Below are 25,540 nucleotides of genomic sequence, written 5' to 3'. Positions count from 1 at the left end.
ACTGGCATTTTATTGTCATTGTTATTAATAGTACTGGTTAGATATATGTTTACATTACAGTGACATTAAAGCACCTCCTACAGAATGGGTGTCATTATACAGAGCACTTCAGCTTAGCATAGTGAAATAGTTTCAATATCAACAAGTTTCTACTCTAAGAGACATGCTTTTGTTTCCAGACAAGGCTTAACAAGTCGGGGAACCTGGAAACACCTGGAGCTCACATCCTCAGATTCAGTTTAATTTAAAGGATTTTTTAATTATTATTATTATTATTTATTTTCAAACTATGTTTTTAATTTTCCTGCAGCAGAAGATTTTGATCACCTTCTTTTCCTAAATTGGATGGTCTTTTTTCCAAAATTTGGGAATTTGTCTGCAGACCAGAACACTTCTGATCCCCAATAATCAAAACTCAGTATTCTAAACAAAAAATGTAACCTGCCAGATATAGGATAAGAAAATCAGTTTTAATGAAACCATAATTTCTGTGACATTTTCTATCAAAGGAAACTTTACCACAATAGCTTCAATTAAACTTTTTTAGTCAGTTATAGAAATAAGGTATAGAAATAGTTATGTAGTCCAGAAAAAATTGCATCCTGGAAATTATTTCACCCTACATATTCCCAAAAGATTTTAGCAATATCATCTACTAGCCAGCTCATCAGTGCAAACCTTTCTTTATTTATATAGGACCGTTCAGCACTTATGAAAGCATTCCAAGAAGGGGATGCATCTACAGACAAACGTCTAGCAGCCTATCTCATACTGATGAAAAATCCTTCCCCCACTGATCTCACTAAAATTTTGAGAGTCCTCACAAAGGAGAAGAACGAGCAAGTGAAAAACTTTATTGCCTCACACATTGCGAACATCCTAGACTCTGAAGAAGTAGGCATTGAAGAGTAAGTAAAATTTAGTTATATACTAGTCTCCTAGGAATAACAAAGTTCTGACCATAATTGCAGTGGTAGTTATTTAGCACTGCATTTTTTTTCTTTTTTTTTTTTTTTTGTTTGCTTGTTTGTTTTCTTTGTTTGAACATTTATGGCTTTGTCAGAGCAGTGCCAGCTTACAGTCTTTCCCTTAAGTCTTATTTTTACTGTTAATATGTGCAAAGAGCTAGTCATTTACAATCACCTCTGTTGTATGAATGTCTGCAGGTGACACAAGAAATCCCTCAACTAAGACTAAACGAGTTTTTGGAATTTATACTGATCGTATTTGCATTGATACCCTCTTTCCTAGACTAAAAAGCCAAATTCAAGAAGCTCTGAAAGGAAACCAGGTTCCAACAGCCAAAGATTTCAGAAAATTCTCACAAAATTATCAGATTTCCAAAAGAGTTTCTGTACCTGGAGTTGATCCTGTCTCTGCCAAAGTAGAGGGAAATGTGGTATTTGATCCAAACGGCTATCTTCCTAAAGAGACTATGCTAAAAACCACCCTGAATGTGTATGGATTTGGCCCAAGTGATATCTTTGAGGTACAGCAATTACCAAAACCTTTTTCTAGTATTCAGCTGTTTTCTTTCTCATTTCTGTTTTCTTATAACAACTTTCTCTAAATAATGTATTGTTTTTACAAGCTTTGGGAGAATACTAAAGATCACTATTCTTACAAGAGGACTTTCATTTGATCTCAATGGGCCTTAGAGCAAGCCATCCGTTATGTGATGTCACTTGCCACTGACTGTTGGAGTTATTAAAGGCCTCAGCTAGGGTAAAATGAACCCATCTGTAACAAATTGACTTCATGCTAATGAATCATTACTGGCATACTGAACTACTCATAGTAGATTTTAAGTGAGGTACAGCCTATGTGTAGGTTTTTTGTTGGACCTCACCACAGAGATAAAATTAATTGTAAGACCTAGTATTCTGTATCTTCCCTTAAGAATCGTAAGCTTGTAGGATACACTTTAAATGCATTGTTTGTTCCCCAGAAAGTCTATTTGTGGTAAAGCTCCAAAGAAGTGGGGAAACTGTCTCAGTTATTGCATTGTCCTGTTCATTTCAGCTTGGCTTGGATGGAAAGGGGTTTGAACCAACACTGGAAGCTTTGTTTGGAGAGAAGGGATTTTTCCCAGACACTGCGAGCAAGGCCTTGTACTGGGTTGATGGCAGAGTGCCAGAGCAGGTTTCCAAGGCGCTTTTTGACTATTTTGGTTACTCCCAAGACAGCAAGCAGGATCAGGTACAGCTTGAAAACATTCTCTGAGCAGCATGGCATTCCTATCTTTACACAATAATTACAGTACTTCCCTCTTTATTGTATATGAGCCTTCTCCTCTTCTGGTAAGCTAAAATACAAATCTTTAATGCTATTTAGGAATGCTTTTTTCTTAATTGTATTTGGGAGGGGCATTTGTCTGGAGACAACTCTGTAAGAAGTGCATGTGCAGATTAGCTCATATTCACTGAGTTACTGTTCTAGACATATGATCTTACAGATTTCTCATAAATCTGTTTTACTACTTTCTGACTGAATTTTCAGGATGTCATGAAAGGAATAATGCTTAACCTTGAAAAATTAATAAAAGAACTGAGCAACAAGGAAGCTCCTGAAGGAAGAGCATATCTGAGAATCCTGGGAGAAGAACTTGGGTACATGAAACTCAATGATTTCAAATTGTTGGGAAGCATGATTTTAAAGAGTGTTAAAACTCTTCAGACTATTCCCGAAATGGTATGTTTCTGATGCACCAATATGTATCATTAATTTGGGGTTTTTCTACAAGATCTTTTTAAGATTTCGTTTGTGTTTATCTGTTATGTAAAGAATGGATATTTGATACCAGCATGAATATAAAATTGTTTAAAGTAAAAAATCCAGGGTTAGTCTGAAGGACTCTGAGAAACCCTTGAAGACTCCTCGGTAACCAAGTGGAGTCCTCCTGGAAGACGGGTGCGAGGAAGGAAAAAGGGAAGGTTCAGATCTTATTGTATGATTGAGATATCTACTGGAAAAATGCCCAGAATCTTAGTGTTGGCCATTATGTTATGCTACTAAATTTCAAATTATGAAAATATATGTTAATATTAAGCAATAATTTGTCATGTTAAAAAGACAAGAAGATGTGGTACAGTTCAGCAATATTTGGTAAAACCCTTCTTTCATTGAAATAAAGAAATGCTTCCCCATTGACTTTGGGGAAGCCAGAATGTTACATGTTATGTAAACCAATTCACCTTTGGATGTGTATGTCAAGGTAGATGATCTGTGTGTACCAAGGCAGGTGATAAAATCTAGTATTCAGTTAAAGCTGAGATTTTGATAAACAGTCTTTAGTACATTTTTTTTGAAGCAAGAAATCTGTAGAAATTAGATCCTGTACTCTATATGAAGTTAATTTTTGGATTATACAGTTACAATCATTCCATGATCAATTTTTAAAGTACAAATTGTACTTATTCCAAAGTGTAGATTTGTTAGTGTTCATTTCCTTGTTTGATTCACAGATTGCACAAGCCATCTCCAAAGGTGTTGACAGTGATATATTTGTCCACTACATGTTCATGGACAATGAGTTTGAGCTCCCAACTGGAGCAGGTTTGCAACTGAAGTTTGCCTTGTCTGGAATAGCAACACCTGGGGCCAAAGTAGTTGTGAAGCTTCATCAAAAAAGCGTAAGTCTCAACAGTTGTCTATATTTTGTTTCCTCCTAATAATCTACAACCTCATTTAGGGATAAAACTGTAACACCGGAAGAATTTTAAAGACTACAAAATACTGTTCAACTGAAAAAACCAACTTCCTTATTAGAGGTCTCCAGTTAATTTGTGGATTACATTTACATTAGAGTAAGAAGTAATACATATAATAAATTAAGTATGAGACATAATAAAATTTATGAATTAAACGTATTTTAATCATGCTTTCAAAAATAATCCTTTTAGTCTCTGTTTATTTCTCTCTCCCTGCTCTCAAATGAGAATAGTGCAAAAGCTACAGCACATGAATTTCCTGTTCAAACCAAACAGTTAATAAAAAATTTTGATGTGGCCAATTCAAAGGGAAAATTTTGATTTTTCAGTTAAAAGATATATTGAAAATTGAGTTAAATGAAACATTTTTTGATCTGAAAGGAAACATTTTAAAATTGTAACAATCAAAGAGCATGTGACAAAATTAATTACCCAGTTTAAAAAAAAAATTAAATATTTCTATTCTTTTGTACAGTTTTAATAACTATTTTGCTCTCATTTAGTCAATATTTTGTATAAATTTCTCAATAGTTTCAGTTCACCTAAACTTTTAATTTTCCACCATATACACAATTTAAGTAAAAATAAAAAATAAGTCGTCAAATTTAGTACTTGTTGCCTTTTACCTTTGGAATCTTTTCCAGAATTTTGCATTTTGTCCCTTCTTTCTGTAATGGCCAAACCAGAAGCTTGAAAATAAGCTGTTTTCTGTTTAGAGAAATTAAAATCTTGGATCCATTTCTTTTTTGTCAAATAGTTTGCTCTTTTATTTTTTTTTGAAAATTGCTTTTTTTTTACAATGGAAAACTGGCTCTTGTATTCAGATTTAAAAGTACATGCAAGTAGTTCCATGTACAAAATCTTTCTGAAGCATGAGTATTTTTACATTAAAGTAGACAAGGTTCCTTGGTGTTGTCATCTTGTATTTGTACATTACAGTTACCACTTATGTGGTCCCTCTGCTTATGTGACTTGGGAATCAAACTTTTTGAATAGCAAAACCAATTACATAAAACCTACCTCTAGATTATCAAGAATATTACATTTGTTTTATAAAACCAGTAAGAAGTATATTGAGCAAATAAATACACCATTTTGTTTTCATTAAATAGATGCAAGCAGAACTCATTGCTAAACCTTCAGTAGCAATTGAGTTTGTAACACATCTGGGAATAAACATACCTGAATTTGCTAGAAGTGGTGTGGAGATGAATTCTAATATATTCCATGAGTCTGGAATTGAAGCACATGTTAGTATGAAAGCTGGACAGCTAAAATTCAGCATTCCTGCCCCAAAGACTCCAACAAAGCTCCTCAGTATCAGGTAATGAGAACTGAATGAGACCTTTCAAGACTATGTCCTTCCCTTCTCTTCTCGGTTTTTAATGTGATGGAATTGAGAGGCTACGGCAGGCATGGAGAAATTTTCAGTTCAGAAAAATCCCAGACATTGTAAAACTGGGATAACTTCTTTTGTAAGATAAGCAAAGAGCCCAGATAAGTGGTGACTGGGAGTCATGGCTTACAGATTCTTTAATTTGTCACTATTTTCTGACATTTTCAACAAGGCTCTTATTTCTTTCACAAAAAAAATTACTATAATAATAATAATAATAATAATAATAATAATAATAATAATAATGCCTATTTTTAGATTTAATTTAAATGAACTACTTACATTAATTTTAGAGAGGGTAAATGGCTCAATACACAGAATTATAAATAATAACACTTATAATAATGAACCACTTGATCATTTAACCGCCAAACGTTATTCCATTAAGCCCCTACCTTAATAAGTGATTTTTATTCAGAAAATAACCTTGTTAATAGAACAATGTCTGAACACCTGTCCTGGGAATAAAAGGCTCACTTCTCTGTTCCAGCAATACACTACATTTGGTGTCTCTAGCCAAAACTGAAGAGATTCCACCTCTGATTGAGAACCGAGAAACCTGGACTTCTTGCAAGCCTTTCATTGCTGGTCTAAATTTCTGCACCAAATTATTGTACTCTAATGCCAGTGCCACAGAGGCAGCTCCATATTATCCCTTGACTGGAGAATCCAGGTAAATCACATCAGCTTTAACTATGTTTATTTTGTGTTTACGAACCTTCCCTCTTAGGGCTTAGTATCTACAGTACCCTCTCACATAAAGCTTACCTTTAAAAATCTTCAAAAACAGACTAGCAGAGCAACACAGAAAAAGAGCTATTGAGAACTGTATGATTTCTTCCATTTGTGGTCATGGACAAAATAGTCAATCACAAGACATTTGTTTACTCCTTTAGATTGGAAGTTGAAATAGTGTCCACAGGCGAAGTGAAGGAATACTCTGCAAGTGCAAACTATAACCTGCAGAGAGAGGGAAATGACCTGATAGACACCTTAAAGTTTGCTGTCCAGACAGAAGGTAAGGGACTGAAAAAGCAATACCGTTTAGCTCAGTTTTGAACTGTGTCATTTAATGGGAAAATTGTTTGTATGAAAAAATCATAATAGAATTCTTTACAGTATAAAATAGAATACCATTTTCACACCCAAACAGGCCAATGCTTTAACTCACATCTCATTTCATGTGTGCAATTCCAGTGCAAGATTTTAATGATCAGAGGCTGATTTTGTATCCCAAAAATGCTTCTCCATGATTTAAATAAAAGTGTGATGTTAGTGAATGGAAGCAAGGAAGAGAAGTTAATGGGTTCTCTATAAACAAGAAAAAAATACAATTTCTGATGAAATATGGAAGTAAAGCATACAAATTGAGAAGAACTGTATAAACAGCAAATTTTTCAAAAGGAGAGTCTGAGGGATGGCAAGTTTACATAACAAGAGTAGTGACGGGATTAGTGGATCAGCCCATGGTGCGTTTAGAAGATGAGGAGAAAAAAGATGACCTAGTTTCTGATTCAGGTTCATCAAAGGTTGCATTAGATCTTCCGGGTGATATAATTTCCAGCTGATCCTTTTTTATTGTCCTTTTAAGAAAAGTCCAAACAGATTCTATAGTTGCAAATAACCAAAGTACATTATATTTTCCAGGTGTAAAGCAGCATGAGGCTACATTGACCTTCAGGTACAACAGAGACAGAAAGATTTTGACCAGTGATGTCCACATTCCAGATGTTGATGTTGACTTTGGTACAAACTTCAGAATTACTGATGAATCCATTCCTGGGAAGAAAGCATATACCTTTGTCTTAGACTTTAACAACAAGAAGATTTCTGAAGTTACTCTTACTGGCCAGATAAGGTACCTCAGAAAACCACTTAGACTTTTACAGATACGTTTGAATAAGATAGCTGAAGGTTTTATTGAAGTTAGAAAATTTTGGGAAATTTTATCCCATTTTGGAGAAATTGCTTACATAGACATACAAACTCGTCATTCAAACCCTCTTTAAAAACTCTTGAGGTATTTTGTTTGTAATCCATCATGTATACATCAAATAAATGCATGTAATACACCAACTGATCTTTCCTACTATATATATATATATGTATATAAAATTTGTGTTACAAGTTCCTTGAGCTAGTTCTTCCATGTTTGCATACACATGACTACAAGAATGACATTGTACTAGTGTTATTGCAGGTGTGATAATCCAAGGATATAAACAAGGCAAGGTTTGTTCAGAGACATATTATCTTTTACTGGATATGTTCAGCTCTAAAAGAAGTTATTACATCTCCCCATGAAGAAATCTAATGACACTCAATAAGCAACAAAACCAAAAATAACTGAGAGCTTCCTGTAAAAATTCCCACGCTTCACGATGAGAATATTTCCGGGAACATCTACAGGGGAGCTAACAATAATGTTCAGCCTGCCAGGGTTTCTAAAATTGTCTGCCTCACAAGCCCATAGTGAAATGAGCTGATCACATTCTTTAATAAACCTCAATCTTCCATGGAATTCTGTGATCTTGATGGTGCCCCAGGGAGTCTTTGTCTTTGCTGTTCATGCAGAATTGCCTCCGATATCAGTGGGAGCTTTGGACAGATGTCAGGGACCTCAATTCCCTTTCATTTGCACTAACATAATATTAGAAGTTTGCTCAAGTCAACAAAGTTACAGAGATATAAAATAAATGTGAATAAAGGAAAATTAAGCCCCATGGCATAATATATTTTATCAAGTGTTTTGTTTCTATGTGATTCATGGCCACAGTCTGTATCCTTGGTAGAGAATTCAGCTTGAATAAGGAGTTCAGAATTTGGTTCAGGTACAACTTTACCAAGACAGGTACATATTTCCATCCATTTCAGTATTATGAAATTAATATGGTATTATTATTGTGTGTATCTGCACAGTAGCATTATAACAATTTACCATAGATTTCCCAAAGTAACTAGCAAAAGCTGAAAACATTCATTGAATTGGAACAAAATTCACAATTTTGATTCAATCTATTTTTTTATAACCCCTATTATACTTTTACTATAGATTTAAATGCTGAAATTGCTCCTGAAACGTAGGTGAAAAAGTAGAGTGAAATGTTTTATATTAACATTTACATTTTGCTTTCACAGATATGCTGGAATGGAAGAGGCAATGTTAGGAGGCACCATTTCTATTCCTCGCCTGCAAACCGAACTTAGAACTGAAGCATTGGTTAATTATTCACCAACCAAAGGATTTCTTCAGATGAGCTCAGGTGTAACAACTCATGGAAACTCAATTTCAGAAAGAGTTCTTCTCAGATATGGTAGGGGTAAAAACATGATCCATGTGTACAACCTATACATTTAAATATCTTTTTACATTAGCTTATAGTATATCCCTAAATAGAGTAAGAATATTACTAATTTTAGCCTCTTCTTTTAAATTCATGATTTTCAGATTCTGAGAAAGTTGAGCTGGAGTGGAATTCAGGTGCCAGTGCTGCTGTGAAAAAAATGTCTTCTGGCTTCCCAGTTGACTTTTCAGACTACCCAAAAACTTTAGAGAATCATGCCAATGAACTGCTGGATCGGAAAGTGGCTCATACAGATATGACACTGCGACATATTGTGTCACAATTTATCGTGGTATGTTTCAACCTACAGTAGATATTACAGCCTGGTCACATAGCCCTGGTGACTTCTTGGCTCTACCATGGAAGCCAAAATGGGAACTACTTGTAAAAGTGCTCATCAGATTGAGTAAGATGTATATTTCCAACTTTGATTGAACCAGCCACTTTGTCAGATGCCTGGGGATCAGTATATGGATAGTTAAAATGTCTTTCAGATACCTTACTGGGAATTCCTAAAACTTGTTAATTTACTTTGAAAAACTTGTCTCCTCATTGCAGGCAACCAACACCTGGCTGCAAAAGGCATCAAAAGATGTCCCCTATGCCCAGACGCTGCAAGATAAGCTAAGTGGACTGCAGGAACTGAGCATTCAGAAGATTAGCCTGCCTGTTATCACCATTCCTGAAGAACTTTTCCTGAAAAGGTAGGGAGAGAAATTAGGATGGTCACACAGGAACATGTAAATAGATATTTGTTCACATTTTGGTGTTATTTTATTTTACTTTGTATAATAAAACAGTGTGGAATTGCTGTAAACGTTATAAAATTGGAATCATAACAAAGAATTTTAAGACCAGAGAGATGAAATTATATGGAGGAAATGATGCATGTCTTTAATACAGACTTGACTTCACAGCAGTCACTCCTGCAGTGTATCAATATACCCTGAAGTATTGTGTTATATAGTCATGAGAAATGAACAAAAATACAGCTTTCAACAATCTTTAGTCTAAGCCACAGAACTAAGAAGCCAGGTTTCCCATAGACTTGTGTCCTGCATCCCTACAGACCCATTGTCTTTGGTCATAATCCTAATATCTCTACTTTTTCCTGTGCAGTCCTATTGGACAGTTCTTCCTATTCCCCTACACACACTGGTTGACCTCCACCAATATAGTACCCTGACCTCTTCCCATGTCTGACTCCATCTGTCACTTGCTCAGAGGCAACACGTGCCATGGTTGTACACATGTGGACTGGATGCTTGCACGAGTTGGGGCCCATCTCCTCCACCTAATAGAGAGTTTCACAGAATTTGCATGAATGTAATTACCCTTAAGGCTTTTATCCTTCTGTCCAGTTTGATAGAAATCATCCAACATGTTAAAAATTTCTAAACAGTAGGCTTTGACAAACAAAAGGGGAGACTGGAAGGCAGATAAATAGTATATTTCTTCTGTTTCTAGGAAATCAGACTGTAAGTCAGCCAGAGTGGATCTAGACTTTAAAATGCTCATGCACCTGCCAGGATTTGCTCTCATTACAGTTCCTAGCACATATTGTTCTTGCCATTTAACGTTCATATCACATTGCTGCTCTGCCTATGTGTAAGAATTCAAGGAACAGTGTTGCTTGGTAGTACCTTCAGAATACAGCTACAGCTACCACTGTGATCAATAGAAACATGTCTATATAGTTTTCTCATGAGCTAGGGAAATATTGATGGCTGAAAGGAATGTAAAGGACAACAGAAGCTAGTGTAAGATTGGATTACAAAAACAGGTGGAGAACAGTCTTGTATTTTATCTCTCTCAGCACTGTTTTTCCATGTACTATCTTTCACTGTGGTAATATGAAACTGTATGTTAATGACACACATCTCTATTGCTTCCACTGTGTTCCTAAGTTCCCAGAAAATTGGGTTTTTTCCTATGTTCTTATTAGGAGTGCATATTAGAATAGTAATAATAGGAATTTCTACTGCTCTGTGATGTTGCTTTTTTAGCCATTTGATGTAAAGGAACAAATTTCAGAAATGTTTCCTTAATTTTCATCTTAGGATGTAACTTTAAGTGTAAAAAAAGATGATTTTGTAATATAAAAGACGAGCTAGGGAAACAAGAAAAGCATCTTTGCCAGCTTATTGTTCATACAGAAATTAAGGCTGAGTTTCCTCCTGTTTTGCCTTTTCGTAATGACACTTTGATGACAATCCATTTTTTTCTAGTCCTAGCTCCTGGTCAAATTCCTTCATTTTGAGGATCATTTTCATGCCAATACATCTTTTCATTCATGTTCATAAAGCAGATTTGGATTCTGAGAGTAGAAAATCAAATTCAAGATTCATAACAATTGTGTATTTAGCCCCTTGAATAACATTCTCCACCTCTGAGCTAAAGTTACTTAAGCTCTGAACAAAGAATCAGGAACCTTTGAATTCTAATGCAAACTCTTACAGAAAGAATGTGTTTCTGGACTACTTGACCTATGAGTCTCCCTGATTATGAAATAAGGGGAAAAAACATTGACAGAATTCACTGATATCAGAAGTGCTTTCAGTAAGTTCTGATAGATGAGTGCTTAAAAAATGCTGATAATAACAGATGATCATTACATTTCTCTCTAAACCTAAAGTCAGGACATTGATATAAGCATGTAAGCAAGCTCAGTATCATGGAAACAGTAGGAATCATGTAAATTTCTGTATGTGCTTCATGGACTTACAGTTTCTAACAGAGTCATTTTTATTTTCTAGTGAAGGCCGGATCAGATACAGCTTAAATAAAAACAGTTTTCTAATTAATATCCCGTTGCCATTTGGTGGAAGATCATCCCATGACATAAGGGTGCCACAGACTGTTAAAACACCTCCTCTGGTAATGGAGTCAATGGGAATAAGTGTGCCATCTCAGGAATACAGAATCCCGACATTTACTGTTCCAGTATCCTATCCTCTTCGTGTGCCTTTACTTGGTGCTTTAGAGGTCTCTGCTAATGTGTACAGCAACTATTACAACTGGACAGCAGCATACACTTTGGCTAATAGCACCACAGAGAAAGCATCCAGCGTAAGAACTACTTACACCACAAAAGCTGATTCGGTTTTTGATCTACTTTCCTACAGTGTGAAAGGTAAGAATGTGTGCTAATACTGCAATGTTGGCAAAACTATTTTAATGACTTTATTTTCCATGTATCAGGTACAGCACATTCATTGTCCTGTTGCTTATTTAAAGAAAGGTGTTGTATAATCTCAAATCACTTTCTCTTTGTTTTTAAAGATACTATGTGAGTCTGTTTATTCAGGCACTAAAGATGAAGTCAGTTTAATTCAATAAAGACTTTCAAGGTCCATATTTTCCTAAATATTCCCTACTGAAGAAAAAGTCCTTCAAAACTGAAGGCATGATTCTACAAACACTTATGTATCTGACAAGTTAAGTGTTTTCAAAATCAGGTGTGCAGGTTTATGTGTAGGTATGCCCACAGTTTATTTCTTGCTCTCATTTTATATTTTTGTATATATATATATATATAAAAAAATAAAATAAAAAAAATGTATCATTTATATATGTCCATATACTGCCATAACTACATAGCAGTTACCCTGGACTTAGACTGGATAGGTCTTAAGACTGGTATTTTTAAGTTAGTTCCTCTAAAATCACAGTATGAGTTCTCAAACTGCAAAAGGACAAGCTAACTTCAGTCTTTTCTAAACTCCCCACCATAAATGAAGCATGATAAAGAAAACTTCAAAAACAAGGAGTGTTAGATACAGGTTATTCTTAAGAGTCCATCTTCTTAATTTAAGTTTAAATAATGACATAACTTTGTGTTGTTTCACATAATTATATTTAGTAGAGTTGTGTAGGGATTTAATGTATTCATAGTTCAAAACTTTAGCCCCAAATATCAAAATAATAACAATTTTTACAGAAATATTCAGGATTTACCAAAACATTTTGGACTTTAAAGCAAAGTGGTATAACAGTAATTGCAATTCAAGCAGTAACATAAAAGCTTAGTGGCATCAGACAAAGTCTTAAAGAAAAAAAGGTATAAATTACAGTTATCTTTTGTCTCCTTTTTCCTATTTCAGGTTCTGGAGAAGCATCATACAATAGAAATGAATTCACCTGTGCCTATGAAAATCACCTGAAGCACAGACTCTTAACATCAGTTTTTAAGTTGGCCAGGACAAAGACTTATGAACCTAGTCCAGTTGCAAACTACACCATATCTCTTATGGCATCCAGTACTCTGGGTCCTCAGCTTTCATTTTCTGGTGATATTGTTTCTGAGAAAACAAATAACGTGAATATCAATAATGTCAAGATGGAAGGGCAGCTGGAAGTGGCTTCTGTCTTTGCAAGAAGCATTTACACTCTGTCAAGCTCATACAATGAAAAGAGACGGATTTTAGAAGGAAAATCAAATCTGAAGTTGGATTCTTCTTACCTTCAGGCTACCAATCAGATATCTGGCAGATACAGTGATGATTTATTTTCCATTACTTCAGTTTCTGATGTACAAAGTGGACTATTAAAGAACACAGCTTCACTGAAGTATGAAAACAGCCAGCTGAAAATGACATCTGAAACAAATGGGAGATACCGACATATTGCAGGTGTCAATAAGCTTGAATTAATTTTGTCAAAGAAGATGGCAGCACTTCGATCTGAGTACCAAGCCACTTACAAGCAAACGCAGTATTACGCCTTGTTTGCAGGTTCTCTCAATTCCCAGGATCTTGTTTTCAACACTGATATCTCTATGACTGATCAAAGGAATCGAGCTGCACATAAGTCCTCACTCAATATAAATCAGTATGGTCTAGCCAGCAGCGCAACCACAAATGTGCAGTTTAGTCCATTGACAATGCAGAGTGAAATGAATGCCAAACTTGATACTGCTGGAGGCTCCATGTCACTGTCCTCTTCTGGGCGCTATGGCAAAAACAATGCAAAATTCAATCTAGGTGGAAGAGTGAGCTTAACGGAAATAACGCTGGGAAGTGAATATCAGAGTACAGTTCTGGGTATGGACAACAAACATGTTTTAAACTTCAGAGTGAATAGAGAAGGACTCAAGTTTTCAAATAATTTGCAAGGATCATTCAGAGAGATTAAGTTGGAGTACACAAATGACTTGAATATTCCTGGCTTATCCTTAACATTTGCTTCAAAGTTAGACAACAGTTTCAGCTTTGACAAGTTCCACAAGCATGTTTTTGACCTACAGCTGCAGCCTAGCTCACTTACAGCTAAACTGAGCAATAATATTAAATACACTAAAACAGAAGCTTCCAACAAAGCAGAACTGCTTCTCGAGCCTCTGAAGCTAAACTTGGGTGGCAATGTCAGAGGAGCCTATGGAGCAGATGAAATAAGGCATACCTACACCATTACATATGCTGATCTAGCTGCAAACTTTAAAACAGATACAGTCGCAAATGTTCAAGGCACAGCAGTAAGTCACAGGGTTAATCTGAATGTGGCAGGACTTGCTTCCTCAGTTACTATGAACACAAACTGTGATTCCAAATCTCTCCATTTCAGCAATGCTGTGCGTTCCACTATGGCCCCATTTGCTATCACTGCTGACATACATACCAATGGTAATGGAAAGCTGATTGTTATGGGTGAACACACAGGAGACCTTTACAGCAAATTCCTGTTTAAAGCAGAGCCTCTTGCTTTCACTTTCTCCCATGATTACAGAGGATCTACCAGCCATAGCTTGAAGTCTAGAGGAAGATACACCACCCTGCTTGATAACAAAGTTCATATGCTTTTTACTCCATCAGAGCAGTCAAGTGCTTGGAAATTGAAAAGTCAGCTAAACAGTAATGTATATTCACAAGATCTCAGTGCTTACAACGATGCAGAAAAGACTGGTGTGGAACTTAGTGGAAGAGCTTTAGCAGATCTCTCTGTAATGGATACTTCAGTCATACTACCATTCACATCGGAAGAAGTTAATTTAATTGATGTATTGGGCCTCAGGGGCAGTGTGTCAGAGCCTCAAGAATTCAGCATCTCTGGCTTTGTGAAGTATGACAAAAATAAAGATATGCATGTTATTAACCTACCATTCCTGGAACATTTGCCAGTTTACTTTGAACAAATCAGAGGCACCATTCTATCCACACTGCAGGCCATACAAAGTTACCTGAAGAACATTGACATAGAACAACATATAAAAAAACACAAGGCAGCTTTGGATAAACTCCCACAGCACATTAACGATTACATGGACAAATTAGATATGAAAGGCAGAATTAGCAACATGAAAAATACTTTGGTTGCTTTCACAAAGGACTACAGAATAACATCTGATGATCTCCAAATTATGCTGGAAAAAGCCATAGCCAATCTTCAAGAAATACTGTCTCAGCTGCAGGTCTATCTGATGCAAATTGAGCAATACATCAAAGATCATTATGAGCAGTATGACATTAAAGAACTTATTGCACAGCTTCTTGACCGTATAGTAGAAACAATGACTGCTCTAGATAACAAATATAAGATAAGAATGACTGTAGTTGACACTATTCAAAAATTGCAATTTTTTTTTTACCAGTATTATCCTAGCAAAATTGGAAGCAGCACTTTGGCTTGGATTAAAAATGTAGATGACGAGTACAGGATTACAGCTAGGATACAGGAAAACCTAGAACAACTCAAGATTCAGATTCAGAATATTGATATCAGACGCATTGCAGAAAATTTGAAACAGCAGATTAAAATGTTTGATGCTAAAGAAGTTTTAGAAAAATTGAAGCGTTCATTACCAATTGAAAAAATTAATGAAGTTCTTGAACAAATCAAAGACTTTATTCTAAATTGGATGGAGGAGTATGAAGTGTCTGAGAAGATCAGTGCTTTCCGTGGTCATATGCACAAACTGATTGTAAAATATGAAATTGATAAGCAGGTATATTTTTTAATGGACAGAATGATAGAACTGCTTAACCAGTACAGAATAAAAGAAACTGTCCAGAAACTGACCATCTACCTGAAAAATACTGATGTAAAGTCATGCTTTGATAAAGTTGTTGCTTTTATTGATGATGCTGTCAAGAAAGTGCAAACCTTTGATTATGAAATGATGATAAAGGAAGTCAACAAGTTCCTTGACAAGGTTATTAAAAAGCTCAAGTCTTTTGACTATAACCAGTTTGTTGATGACACAAATAACAAAATCCGAGAAGTGACTCAGAAAATAAATGAGGAACTCAGAAATCTAGAACTTCCACAGAAAGCAGAAGCACTGAAACAGTATATGAGAGATTTTAGAGCTGTGATTTCAAAACACATGGAACAACTAAGGGACACCAAGCTTGCTGCATTAATTAACTGGTTCAAGGAGCTCATAAACTCAACAACATTTGCTAATCTGAAAGCCAAGGTAAATGAACATCTGGAAGACCTGCGAGAGAGGATTTCTGAAATGGATATTTCCCAGGAATTCCAGTGGTGTCTTCAGAAGATAAGCCAATTCTATAATTCTGTTGTCATATACATTTCTGACCAGTGGAACATAGCTTTTAAGAAAATTGTTGCTTTGGCTGAAGAGTATGATCTAAAAAATTGGGCTGAAAATTTAAACCAGTTTGTTGAAACAGGATTTAAAGTTCCTGAAATCAGAACTGTTATAGTCACTATACCTGCCTTTGAGGTTAGTCTCCGAAGTCTTCGGGAAGCAACATTTCGAACACCAGACTTCATTGTTCCACTGACTGATCTGCATATCCCCTCCTATGAGGTAAATATTAAGAGACTAAAGGACATGAAAATCCCAGTTAAATTTACTACCCCAGAATTTACAGTTCTAAATGCCTTTAAAATTCCTTCCTATACAATTGACTTGAATGAGATTAAGCTTCAGATTGTGAGAATAATAGACAAAGTCATGTCTGGTGAATTTCAGTTGCCAGCAATTGATTTGTATTTTAAAGACCTGAAGATGAGAGATATGCCTTTTTCTGACATTTCTTTCCCAGAAATACAAATGCCTCCGTTTCAAATACCAGAATTATTGGTTCCAAAGCTAAATCTAGATGAGCTCCAGATTCCTAACATGAAGATACCAGAGTTCCAGCTTCCACGTATCCCACATACTGTGACTGTCCCTACATTTGGCAAATTGTCTGGTGCTTTCAGAGTCACCTCTCCATTCTTTACACTGTCTACACAAGCTGAGGTTCGTAATACTACAACATCTGCAAACAGTCCAGAATTTGTGACCTCCCTTTCAGCTCAAACAACGTCCAAATTAGACTTCCTTGTTTTTAGTGTTATTGCAGATTCACGTCTCTTGGCCCCTGAGATGAAGCAGCTGAACCTTAAAAATTCCATGAAGGTCAACCACAGGTTCCTTAAAGTTGATCACACCAATGAAGTGGTATTTCTAGGGACTTTGGTAGAAGGTGAAGCTGAAACTAGAGCTAACTTATATACAACAAAAAATTCAATAGAACTACAGAATAATTTTATGGTCAAGCTGCAAAGAAAAATTTGGATGCAGAGTGGAACAGCATATTCCCACAGGCTGAATATTCCACAAGCTGATTTCTCCAGCCAGGCTGATCTGGTCAATAATATGACAACAGAGGTAGAAGCAGGACACATATCATTTACCTCCACTGGTAAAGGAAACTGGAAATGGGCTTCTCCTAATTTCTCTGATGAAGGCACTCATGATTCACATGCCACTTTCAGGGTTGAGGGCCCCATTATTACATTTTCAGCCAGCAACAGAATAAATGACAAGTACCTGAAAGTCAACCAAGCTATGAGATATGAATGTGGTTTCCTAAATTATGCAACACTTCAGATTCAGTCTGAAATTGAGTCACAGCGTGTGGGACGTAGTATTCTGAATATAAAAGGCACAGGACAGCTTGGAGGAATGAAAGTAGAATTAATAGGCTCTCACAATGCTCGGCTCAATGGACGGATTACTGGAACTGTAAATAATGAGATTTCCTTCTTAGCACAGCCTTTCGAAATTCGTCTATTAACAAACAATGATGGAAATGTGAAAATCAGCTTCCCAATGAAACTGACTGGCAAAATTGACTTCCTGAATAACTATGGTTTTGCACTCAGTTCCTCTGTTCAGCAGGTCAGCTGGCAAGCTACTGGCAGGTTCAATCAGTACAGATATTCCCATAATATGTCTGCTGGCAACAATGATGACAGAATTGAAGCTCATGTCGAAATGAATGGAGATGCCAACCTGGACTTCCTAAATATTCCTCTAACTATTCCTCAGCTTCAGGTTCCCTACACTGGAATCAAAACTCCTCAGCTAAAAGATTATTCACTGTGGGAACAGGTAGGCCTGAAGGATTTATTGAAGACAACAAGACAATCCTTTGATTTAAATTTGAATGCTCAGTATGAGAAAAACAAAGACATGCATGTAATCCCACTTCCTTTAGCAACAGTGCATGAAGCACTTAATAAATACATCACTTTCTTCAACAAGTATTTTGAGAGAGGAAGAAACACTGCTTTAGATTTTCTCACAAAGTCATATAATGAAGCCAAAACAAAATTTGACAAATACAAAATACAGACATCACTGAACAAACTACCACGGACCTTCAGGATTCCAGGCTACACCATTCCAATTGTGAATATTGAGGTTTCTCCTTTTACTGCTGAGATGCCAGCCTTTGGTTACATGCTCCCAAAAGAAATAAGCACAACAGGATTCACAGTCCCATTTATTGGCTTTTCAGTACCATCTTACACACTAGTCTTACCTTCTCTGGAGCTTCCAGTCCTTCATGTCCCACAAGATCTACGCACTCTAAAGCTTCCTAGATTCAGAATCAACAGCCCGTCAAACCACATCTTAATTCCTGCCATGGGTAACATTACTTATGACTTCTCGTTTAAATCCAGTGTGATCACTTTAACTGCAAATGCTGGGCTGTTCAATCAGTCAGATATTGCTGGGCAACTCAGTGTCTCATCCTCTTCTGTCATTGATGCACTGCAATTTAAGCTGGATGGTTCAACAAGTTTGACAAGAAAAAGGGGCTTGAAGCTGGCCACAGCATTGTCCCTGAGTAATAACAAATTTCTAGGAGGAAATCATGACAGCACTATTAGTCTCACAAAGAGGAACATGGAAGCTTCAGTGGCAACAAATGCAGAAATCAACACACCAGTTTTAAAAATGAATTTCAGCCAAGAACTTTCTGGAAATACTAAGTCTAAACCCACTCTTTCCTCAGGGCTAAAATTAACATATGATTTGAATACTCCTAAATATGGCACCAGTGCTAAGGGAGGAATTGCTCACAAACTTGCTTTAGAGACCCTTACATCTTACATATCAGTAGAAACTTCTACAAGTGGGGATATTGATGGAGTATTTTACACTGGAAATGCATTTTCTGGAAGTCTAGACCATGAGGCAAACACCTATCTGAATGCTAATGGAGCTCGGTCATCTCTCAAGCTTGTGGCCCACTCCAAAGCAGATGGACTCTGGAACAGTGAAATGAAAGAAATACTTGCAGTTGAAGCATCTACCCGTCGTGTTTATGCAGTCTGGGAGCACAGTGGGAAGAACTATGCACGATATACACCTCTTTTCACAACAACGGGGACTCAGAGATGCAAAGCAACCTTAGAGCTGGCTCCTTGGGGTATATCATCAGATCTTCAGATTCAAGCCACTCAGCCAAATTCCTTCCTGGACACAGCCTCAGTTAATCAAGTTGTTGTAGTGAAAATCAGTACTGCAAGCCAGAAAGTTGGCTGGAAGGGCGAAGGCCAAATTCAGTCATTATCTCTCAGTCATGACATGCAGTTATCAAATGAAAAGTCAAAGGCAAAGTTTGATATTTCTGGATCTTTGGAAGGGTACATGGACTTCCTCAAGAACATAAAGTGTCCCATTGCTGAGAAGAGCTTATGGGATATCTTGAAGTTGGATGTCACTACCAGTGCTGACAGAAAACAGTACTTAAATGGTTCAGCATCCCTCGTGTACACAAAGAGCGATGATGGTTACTTTTTCCCCATACCTGTGAATAAGCTGACCGATGGCTTCACTTTCAGTATTCCTGAGTTACATCTAAAGGTTCCAAGCCCTGTTCTCAGCACTCCAGAGTTCAGAGTTCCTTTCACCACTCTTCAGGTCCCAGCATACACCATTGACTTGCGCAACATAAAAATTCCACAGACACTAAACACAATGCCATTTGATGTCAATTTACCCACACTGCCAAAACTAAGATTCCCCAAAGTGGATGTAGGAGCCAATTATATTACATTAGAAGAATACAAAATGCCATATTTTGAGGTGACAATACCTGAATACCAAATAACTGTGTCTCAATTCACTCTTCCAAAGAGTATTTCTCTTGGCAGTTTCCATGTAGGTCTGGATGAAGTAGCTAATAAGATTGCAGATTTTGATCTGCCTACAATTACAATTCCTGAACAGAAAATTGAGATTCCCCCTCTCAAAATATCCCTGCCTGCTGGAATTTACATCCCATCATTTGGTGCCTTGACTGGATCTTTCAAAGTTGCTTCCCCTTTGTACAATGTCACCTGGAGAACAGACTTAACAAACAAAAAGGACTCTTTCGAACAGTCCATTGACTCTACCTGCAGCTCAACATTGCAGTTCCTGGAATATGACTTGAATGGTAAGGCATTAAAATTCTATATGCCATGATTTGGGGGGAATTACTGTATACTGATTTTTTATTCCAGGACTTTGCATATGAAGGTGTTGCTGTCTATTTAGCATTAACATTAGATTATACTTCATTTATCATCAGCAGCATTTTTTCATAAATTATTATTAGAGTCTCAGTCAGTCACCCTGAAGGCTAATGACTAGATATTTGTATAACTAATAGTATACTGTGAAAAAAATGGAAAAGATCTCTTTTCTCTGTAGTGGTTTCTTACTTTGAATTGTGAACAACATAACATTCTCCTATTACTTATGATAATACATGTAAAGGAGAGAAGGCAGGCTGACTTTTTATCTGACTTTTTATCTTTTTTCACTTCAGACAAAGAAATACCTATGTTCTTCCTTAAGAACTAAGCGTATTTGATTTCAAATATTATTTCAACTCAGAAAACTCTGGAGTCCCATATAGCATTGAGTTCTAGACTTTAAAATAATACTACAAATATACATCAGAATAAAATTCTGAACTCCCAAGAAATTAGAATCTCTGTTTATGATCTGCAAGAATGAAAAATGTTGTATCTATGTTGTTCTAAATATAGAGAAAAATTGAATTTTAAAATACTCTGGTTGAACAAATATTTTCATATCTTTTTATTTGGGGCATTACGGGCATTCAGTTTCTTGATGCATAATTTTACATGTTACTGAAACACCCCACAACTGGCCATCTAACATACAACTGGGTATGTATTTTGTTTTGCTTGCTGGTAAGTTTTGGAAATACACACATTTTAAACCTTTTTCACAGTTGTTTCAAACTACAAATATGAAGAAGGCATGTTTGTTATGAAGACAACTGGCAGCTTTTCACATCGTGACATGAGCGCAAACTACAAGGAAGATCTTACTGTTTCGGGAATTAGGTAAGGAGTTGCTCTAATAATATAATAGACAAAATTGCCAATGATGTATTGTTGGTTTGATCTCTAATGCCCCAGAGTGCTTTGCTGTAATTAATAAGAACCTGTGTATCTACCCTGTCATTATCAGCTGTGCCTGATAGCTGGAAAGCTGTTCTCTCTCAGCATTTCTAGAATAGCTTTTCTCAGCAGCCCTATTTCAGAAAACTGCTGAGATATGAACACACTATTTTATAGTCAGAGCAGTTCTAGATCTGACCATCAACACAGGTTTGGGGTTTTTTTCACTGGAACCCTCTGTCACCACAAGCCATTAAAGAGTAATTTTTGTTTACCTGTGCTGGTACTAGGGATTATGGCGTTGGCCTTCTAACTGCCTGTTTTGATCTGCAAGTGTTGTGTTAATATATCCAAGGGACAGAGTCTGTGATAAAAAATACTGCCTATACTTATGTTGGTGGAAAAAATTGCAGTCAGCAATTGAGTTCTAGACTCAACTTGTTTTGATGCCCTAATTTAATGAAAATTATCAACAGAGCTCAATATACTTTTATCTAAACAGGAAGATTAGAGCGAAATTTTGCATGTGTTAGGCTAAATTCTAAGAAATGTGGATAGTAAAACCCTACATTTTCACTTGATGACATATATATATAAAAAATAATAGGTAGTATTGTATTTAGACATACTGGGCTTGTGCTTTGTGCATTCCTTCATAGCTGTATATTCACTGTTCTTGTAGAGTCATGGACAACACTGCATCACTAGACATCATCAGCCCAACTTTTACAGATGTTCATATACATTATCAAGAGACTGACAGGAGCTTATCCTGCTCAGTATCTTCACCCTCTGCTGGGACCTTGGGCTATGTAATTGAAATGGACACTGACATTCTCACAGCAAAAGTTTACTACCGAACTCGGGTAAGCTTGATATAAGCAATAAAAAGCAAAATGGTTGGGTGTGGTCAGAGGAAAAGTTCCCTTTTAAAGTTTGTGTATGTTTATGTTAAGACACAAATTAACCACCCTTTGTCCAAAGAAAAGGTATATTATCAGTAATTAAAGTTTTTGTTTCCTGCGCTGGCCTTTCCAATACTAAAAGTAGCATCTGTGTGAAGAGGCTGTTTCAGCTCCTCCACACAGTTAATTTTGCCATTTCCTATAATCAGGAAGACATGCCACTGAAAGTGAAGAAAGTACAAAGCCAGTTTTAGATGAGCTACCCATCAGGTTTAATGTATACCCATCAGGCTACATATAATTACTACAAAAGTGGCCATTACAGGAATCAGGCCACTGGAAGAGGTCAGACCATCTGTAGAGTGTCTTTTTCAATCCATTAATATATCACAATACGTTATGAGAATTAAAAACCTTACTAGATTTGCTAACAAAACATGCTATTATTATTGGCATAGTACAACAATTTCAAACTTGAAATCTTACCTTCCAAAAAAATACACTAATTTAGGAATCACAAGCAACTATTCACTATTTACTACTGAAAACTGGAAAATTTGTTTATGTAAATAGATTCTCATTCGAGGATCTTTAATTACTCTGAGTACCTCTCTAAATTGTCTCATTGATTTAAATGATTACAAAATGAAATCCTCTAATATTTTCACATGAAGAAAATGCTTTTTGAATTCACTTCAAACAATTTCAAGAATGAGTAGAAGGCTCATTTTCCCAAGTAATTCACATGCCTTATGAGGCATGATAGGCATTTAATACAAAGAAAGGAAAAATCTTATTTGCAGTCAAATTTTAAAAAAGACCAGACTAAGGTATGTTCTGATCCCACTGTTTGAAGAGGCACAAAGTAGCTTGATACAATATAATTTCTTCCAAAATAACCTTTCAAGATGAGAGCAAACACACAGTAGACAAAAAATTGTAATGTATTTGTCCTAATATATAATAAAATTAAAGATGCAAAATGAGAATGTTGAAATACATAAATAATATTGGATTTGTTTTATATACAAGCTACCTTTTTCTTATCCTGTTCTTTATTTTCAGTCTGCTCCTCAGAAGGACATTGACATATTAAAAAGTGAGATATCCTTCAAGAAACCTGACCTGATTCAAATGAAATTCAACTGGAAAGAGGATGCTGCCAAAGACTTGCTGTTGGGTCTAAAAGAAAAAGTACCTAAAATGACAAATGCAGTCTATAGGTATGTTAATCGGTATCATAAAGAGCATATGGGACTGGAAATTAGTGCTGCCACCTTAAAGATGAAGAATATCATGCAGAGTAATGCTGACAAAGCATACTCATTTGCTGTAAAACAAATAGATCAAATAGATGTTCAGCTTCGCACAGCTGCCAATGAGGCCTCTGGCAAATACCAGGAGATGAAGGTCAAAGCTAAACAGCTATATCAAAAAGCAGCAGATCAAGCTGAACAGTTTGACTATCAAAGAATAAAAACAAAGCTATTGGATGCTACAATTGACATAATAGAAGAGTATCACAAAAGAATAAAACACCTAATTGACTCAGTCATTGAATTCCTGAAGACCACAAAATTCCAGGTCCCTGGCCTGTCTGAAAAGTACACTGGTGAAGAAATATACCTTATGACTACAGAGAAGGTAGCAAAAAATGCTGATTTATGCCTTTCAAAACTTCAGGAGTACTTTGATGCCTTGATTGCAGCTATCAATGAGCTGGAAGTCAAAGTTCCTGCTTCTGAAACAATTCTTAGAGGTCGTAATGTACTTGATCAAATTAAAGAAATGCTGAAACATTTGCAGGAAAAAATCAGGCAGACATTTGCTACTCTCCAGGAAGCTGATTTTGCAGGAAGGCTTAAGGAATTGAAACAAGTAGTGCAACAAGTTTTTCAGAAGACAGAAGAAATGGTTAGAAGCTTGCAATCCAAAAATTTTGAAGACATCAAAGTCCAAACACAACGGATGTACAAAGATGCAATGGCTTCAGACTATGCACAGAAACTGAGATCCTTGGCAGAAGATGTTAAAAAATACATTTCGCAGTTTAAAGATTTTAGCCAGAAGATATTCCAGGACCTTTCAGAAAATCTGCGCCAGCTGCTCCTCTATGTAAAGGCATTGCGGGAGGAATATTTTGACCCAACTACACTTGGATGGTCAGTGAAATACTATGCAGTGGAAGACAAGGTACTAGGATGGCTGAAGAATCTAATAGATACGTTAGTAGATTGGCACAACAAGTATGTTGGAGATCTTGCTGACTCAGTTACACACCTGACAGACCAAGTAAGAGAATTGGTGGAAAACTACAGCCAGGAATATTATGACCTTATAACTGATGTTGAAGGAAAAGGAAAACAGAAGGTCATGGAGCTCTCTGTTGCTGCTCAGGAAAAAATCCTATATTGGTCTGCAGCTGCTAAGAGGAAAATCAATGAACATAACAAGCAAGTCAAAGAAAAGCTCCAGGAGATCTATGGGCAGCTTAGTCATTCCCAAGAAAAGCTAATCAGTGAGGCCAAAAGGTTAATTGATCTAACTATAGAAAATTACTCTGCCTTCCTGCAATATATCTCAGAGCTTCTTCGCTGGTTTGAGCAAATAACAGCCGAGAGCATAAAGCCATATATAGCTGTTCGTCAAGGAGAGCTCAGAATAGATGTGCCCAAGCCATTTGACTGGCAGTCCATTTACCAAATGCCCCAAAGAAGCCAAGAGGCACTCAGAAAAAAAGTGGAACTAACACGCACACTGATTCAACAAGGCATTGAGCAAGGCTCCAGGAAATGGGAAGAAATGCAAAGATTCATTGATGAACAGCTTGCCACTGAGCAACTGAGTCTTCAGCAGATTATGGAAAATATACAGCAGCGCATGAAGACCTGAATGGACATGCAGAAGAGGAGAAGTAATAAGTTTGTACCACAATGTATTTAAAAATAACAGCAATCAGCATACTGGAGCTTCAGGTAGATACTGTTTGAATCTGAATTTGTAAATGAAAACTGAATAATCTACACTAGGTTATTTTAATAAGCTTAATAAGCCAATAAATGAGTTCTTTATTACATTTTTGTGTCATTCATTACAGCTACTTTTACTTGGACCATAGGGCTTAATCCAACAATTGTCAAGGTCAATGGGAAGTCTTTGCTTTGATTTCACTGAATGTTGGATCAAGCCAATAATGTGCAATACATATTGTAAATAGTCAGAAAAGCTATGGAATACATAGAATAAACAGGTTTTAAGAAAAAGGTCATATCCATAAGCCAGTTGAAGAACGACTCGGAAACACATCTATTTCCCAGGATAGAAATACCTTCATAGACAAGTTTGGGAGAAAAAGAAGAGGAAAAGAGCATGTACAAAAATATGAAGAAAAAAAATGAATGAATTCTGGAAATAACATCAAAGTGAAAAAGAACATAGAAATATAAACATATATAAAAACCTGACTCCTGGAAAACTGCTGATAATAATGCCAATGTTCTGTTAAGAAAAATAAATTTATGT

General features: G+C 36.2%; 1 protein-coding gene across 1 annotated transcript in view; it reads left to right on the top strand.

Annotated features, from left to right (window-relative positions):
• APOB (apolipoprotein B) overlaps nucleotides 1-24,910 on the top strand; it is a 38,087-nt gene extending 13,177 nt beyond the window's left edge. Inside the window, exons 13-29 of the mRNA XM_075708128.1 lie at nucleotides 697-908; nucleotides 1,252-1,489; nucleotides 2,023-2,199; nucleotides 2,500-2,691; nucleotides 3,465-3,632; nucleotides 4,823-5,034; nucleotides 5,597-5,779; nucleotides 6,003-6,124; nucleotides 6,754-6,964; nucleotides 8,245-8,420; nucleotides 8,555-8,742; nucleotides 9,009-9,154; nucleotides 11,207-11,583; nucleotides 12,554-20,134; nucleotides 20,942-21,056; nucleotides 21,796-21,979; nucleotides 23,084-24,910. Coding sequence (XP_075564243.1) covers nucleotides 697-908; nucleotides 1,252-1,489; nucleotides 2,023-2,199; nucleotides 2,500-2,691; nucleotides 3,465-3,632; nucleotides 4,823-5,034; nucleotides 5,597-5,779; nucleotides 6,003-6,124; nucleotides 6,754-6,964; nucleotides 8,245-8,420; nucleotides 8,555-8,742; nucleotides 9,009-9,154; nucleotides 11,207-11,583; nucleotides 12,554-20,134; nucleotides 20,942-21,056; nucleotides 21,796-21,979; nucleotides 23,084-24,910 — 12,309 coding nt within the window. The remainder of the gene's footprint in view (nucleotides 1-696; nucleotides 909-1,251; nucleotides 1,490-2,022; nucleotides 2,200-2,499; nucleotides 2,692-3,464; nucleotides 3,633-4,822; nucleotides 5,035-5,596; nucleotides 5,780-6,002; nucleotides 6,125-6,753; nucleotides 6,965-8,244; nucleotides 8,421-8,554; nucleotides 8,743-9,008; nucleotides 9,155-11,206; nucleotides 11,584-12,553; nucleotides 20,135-20,941; nucleotides 21,057-21,795; nucleotides 21,980-23,083) is intronic.
• The last annotated feature ends 630 nt before the right edge of the window (nucleotides 24,911-25,540 follow it).

This window comes from Pelecanus crispus, chromosome 3 (genome assembly GCF_030463565.1).
Source record: "Pelecanus crispus isolate bPelCri1 chromosome 3, bPelCri1.pri, whole genome shotgun sequence".
NCBI lineage: Eukaryota > Metazoa > Chordata > Aves > Pelecaniformes > Pelecanidae > Pelecanus > Pelecanus crispus.
Note: the sequence above shows the minus strand (reverse complement) of the source record. Positions and strands in the feature narration are given on the sequence as shown.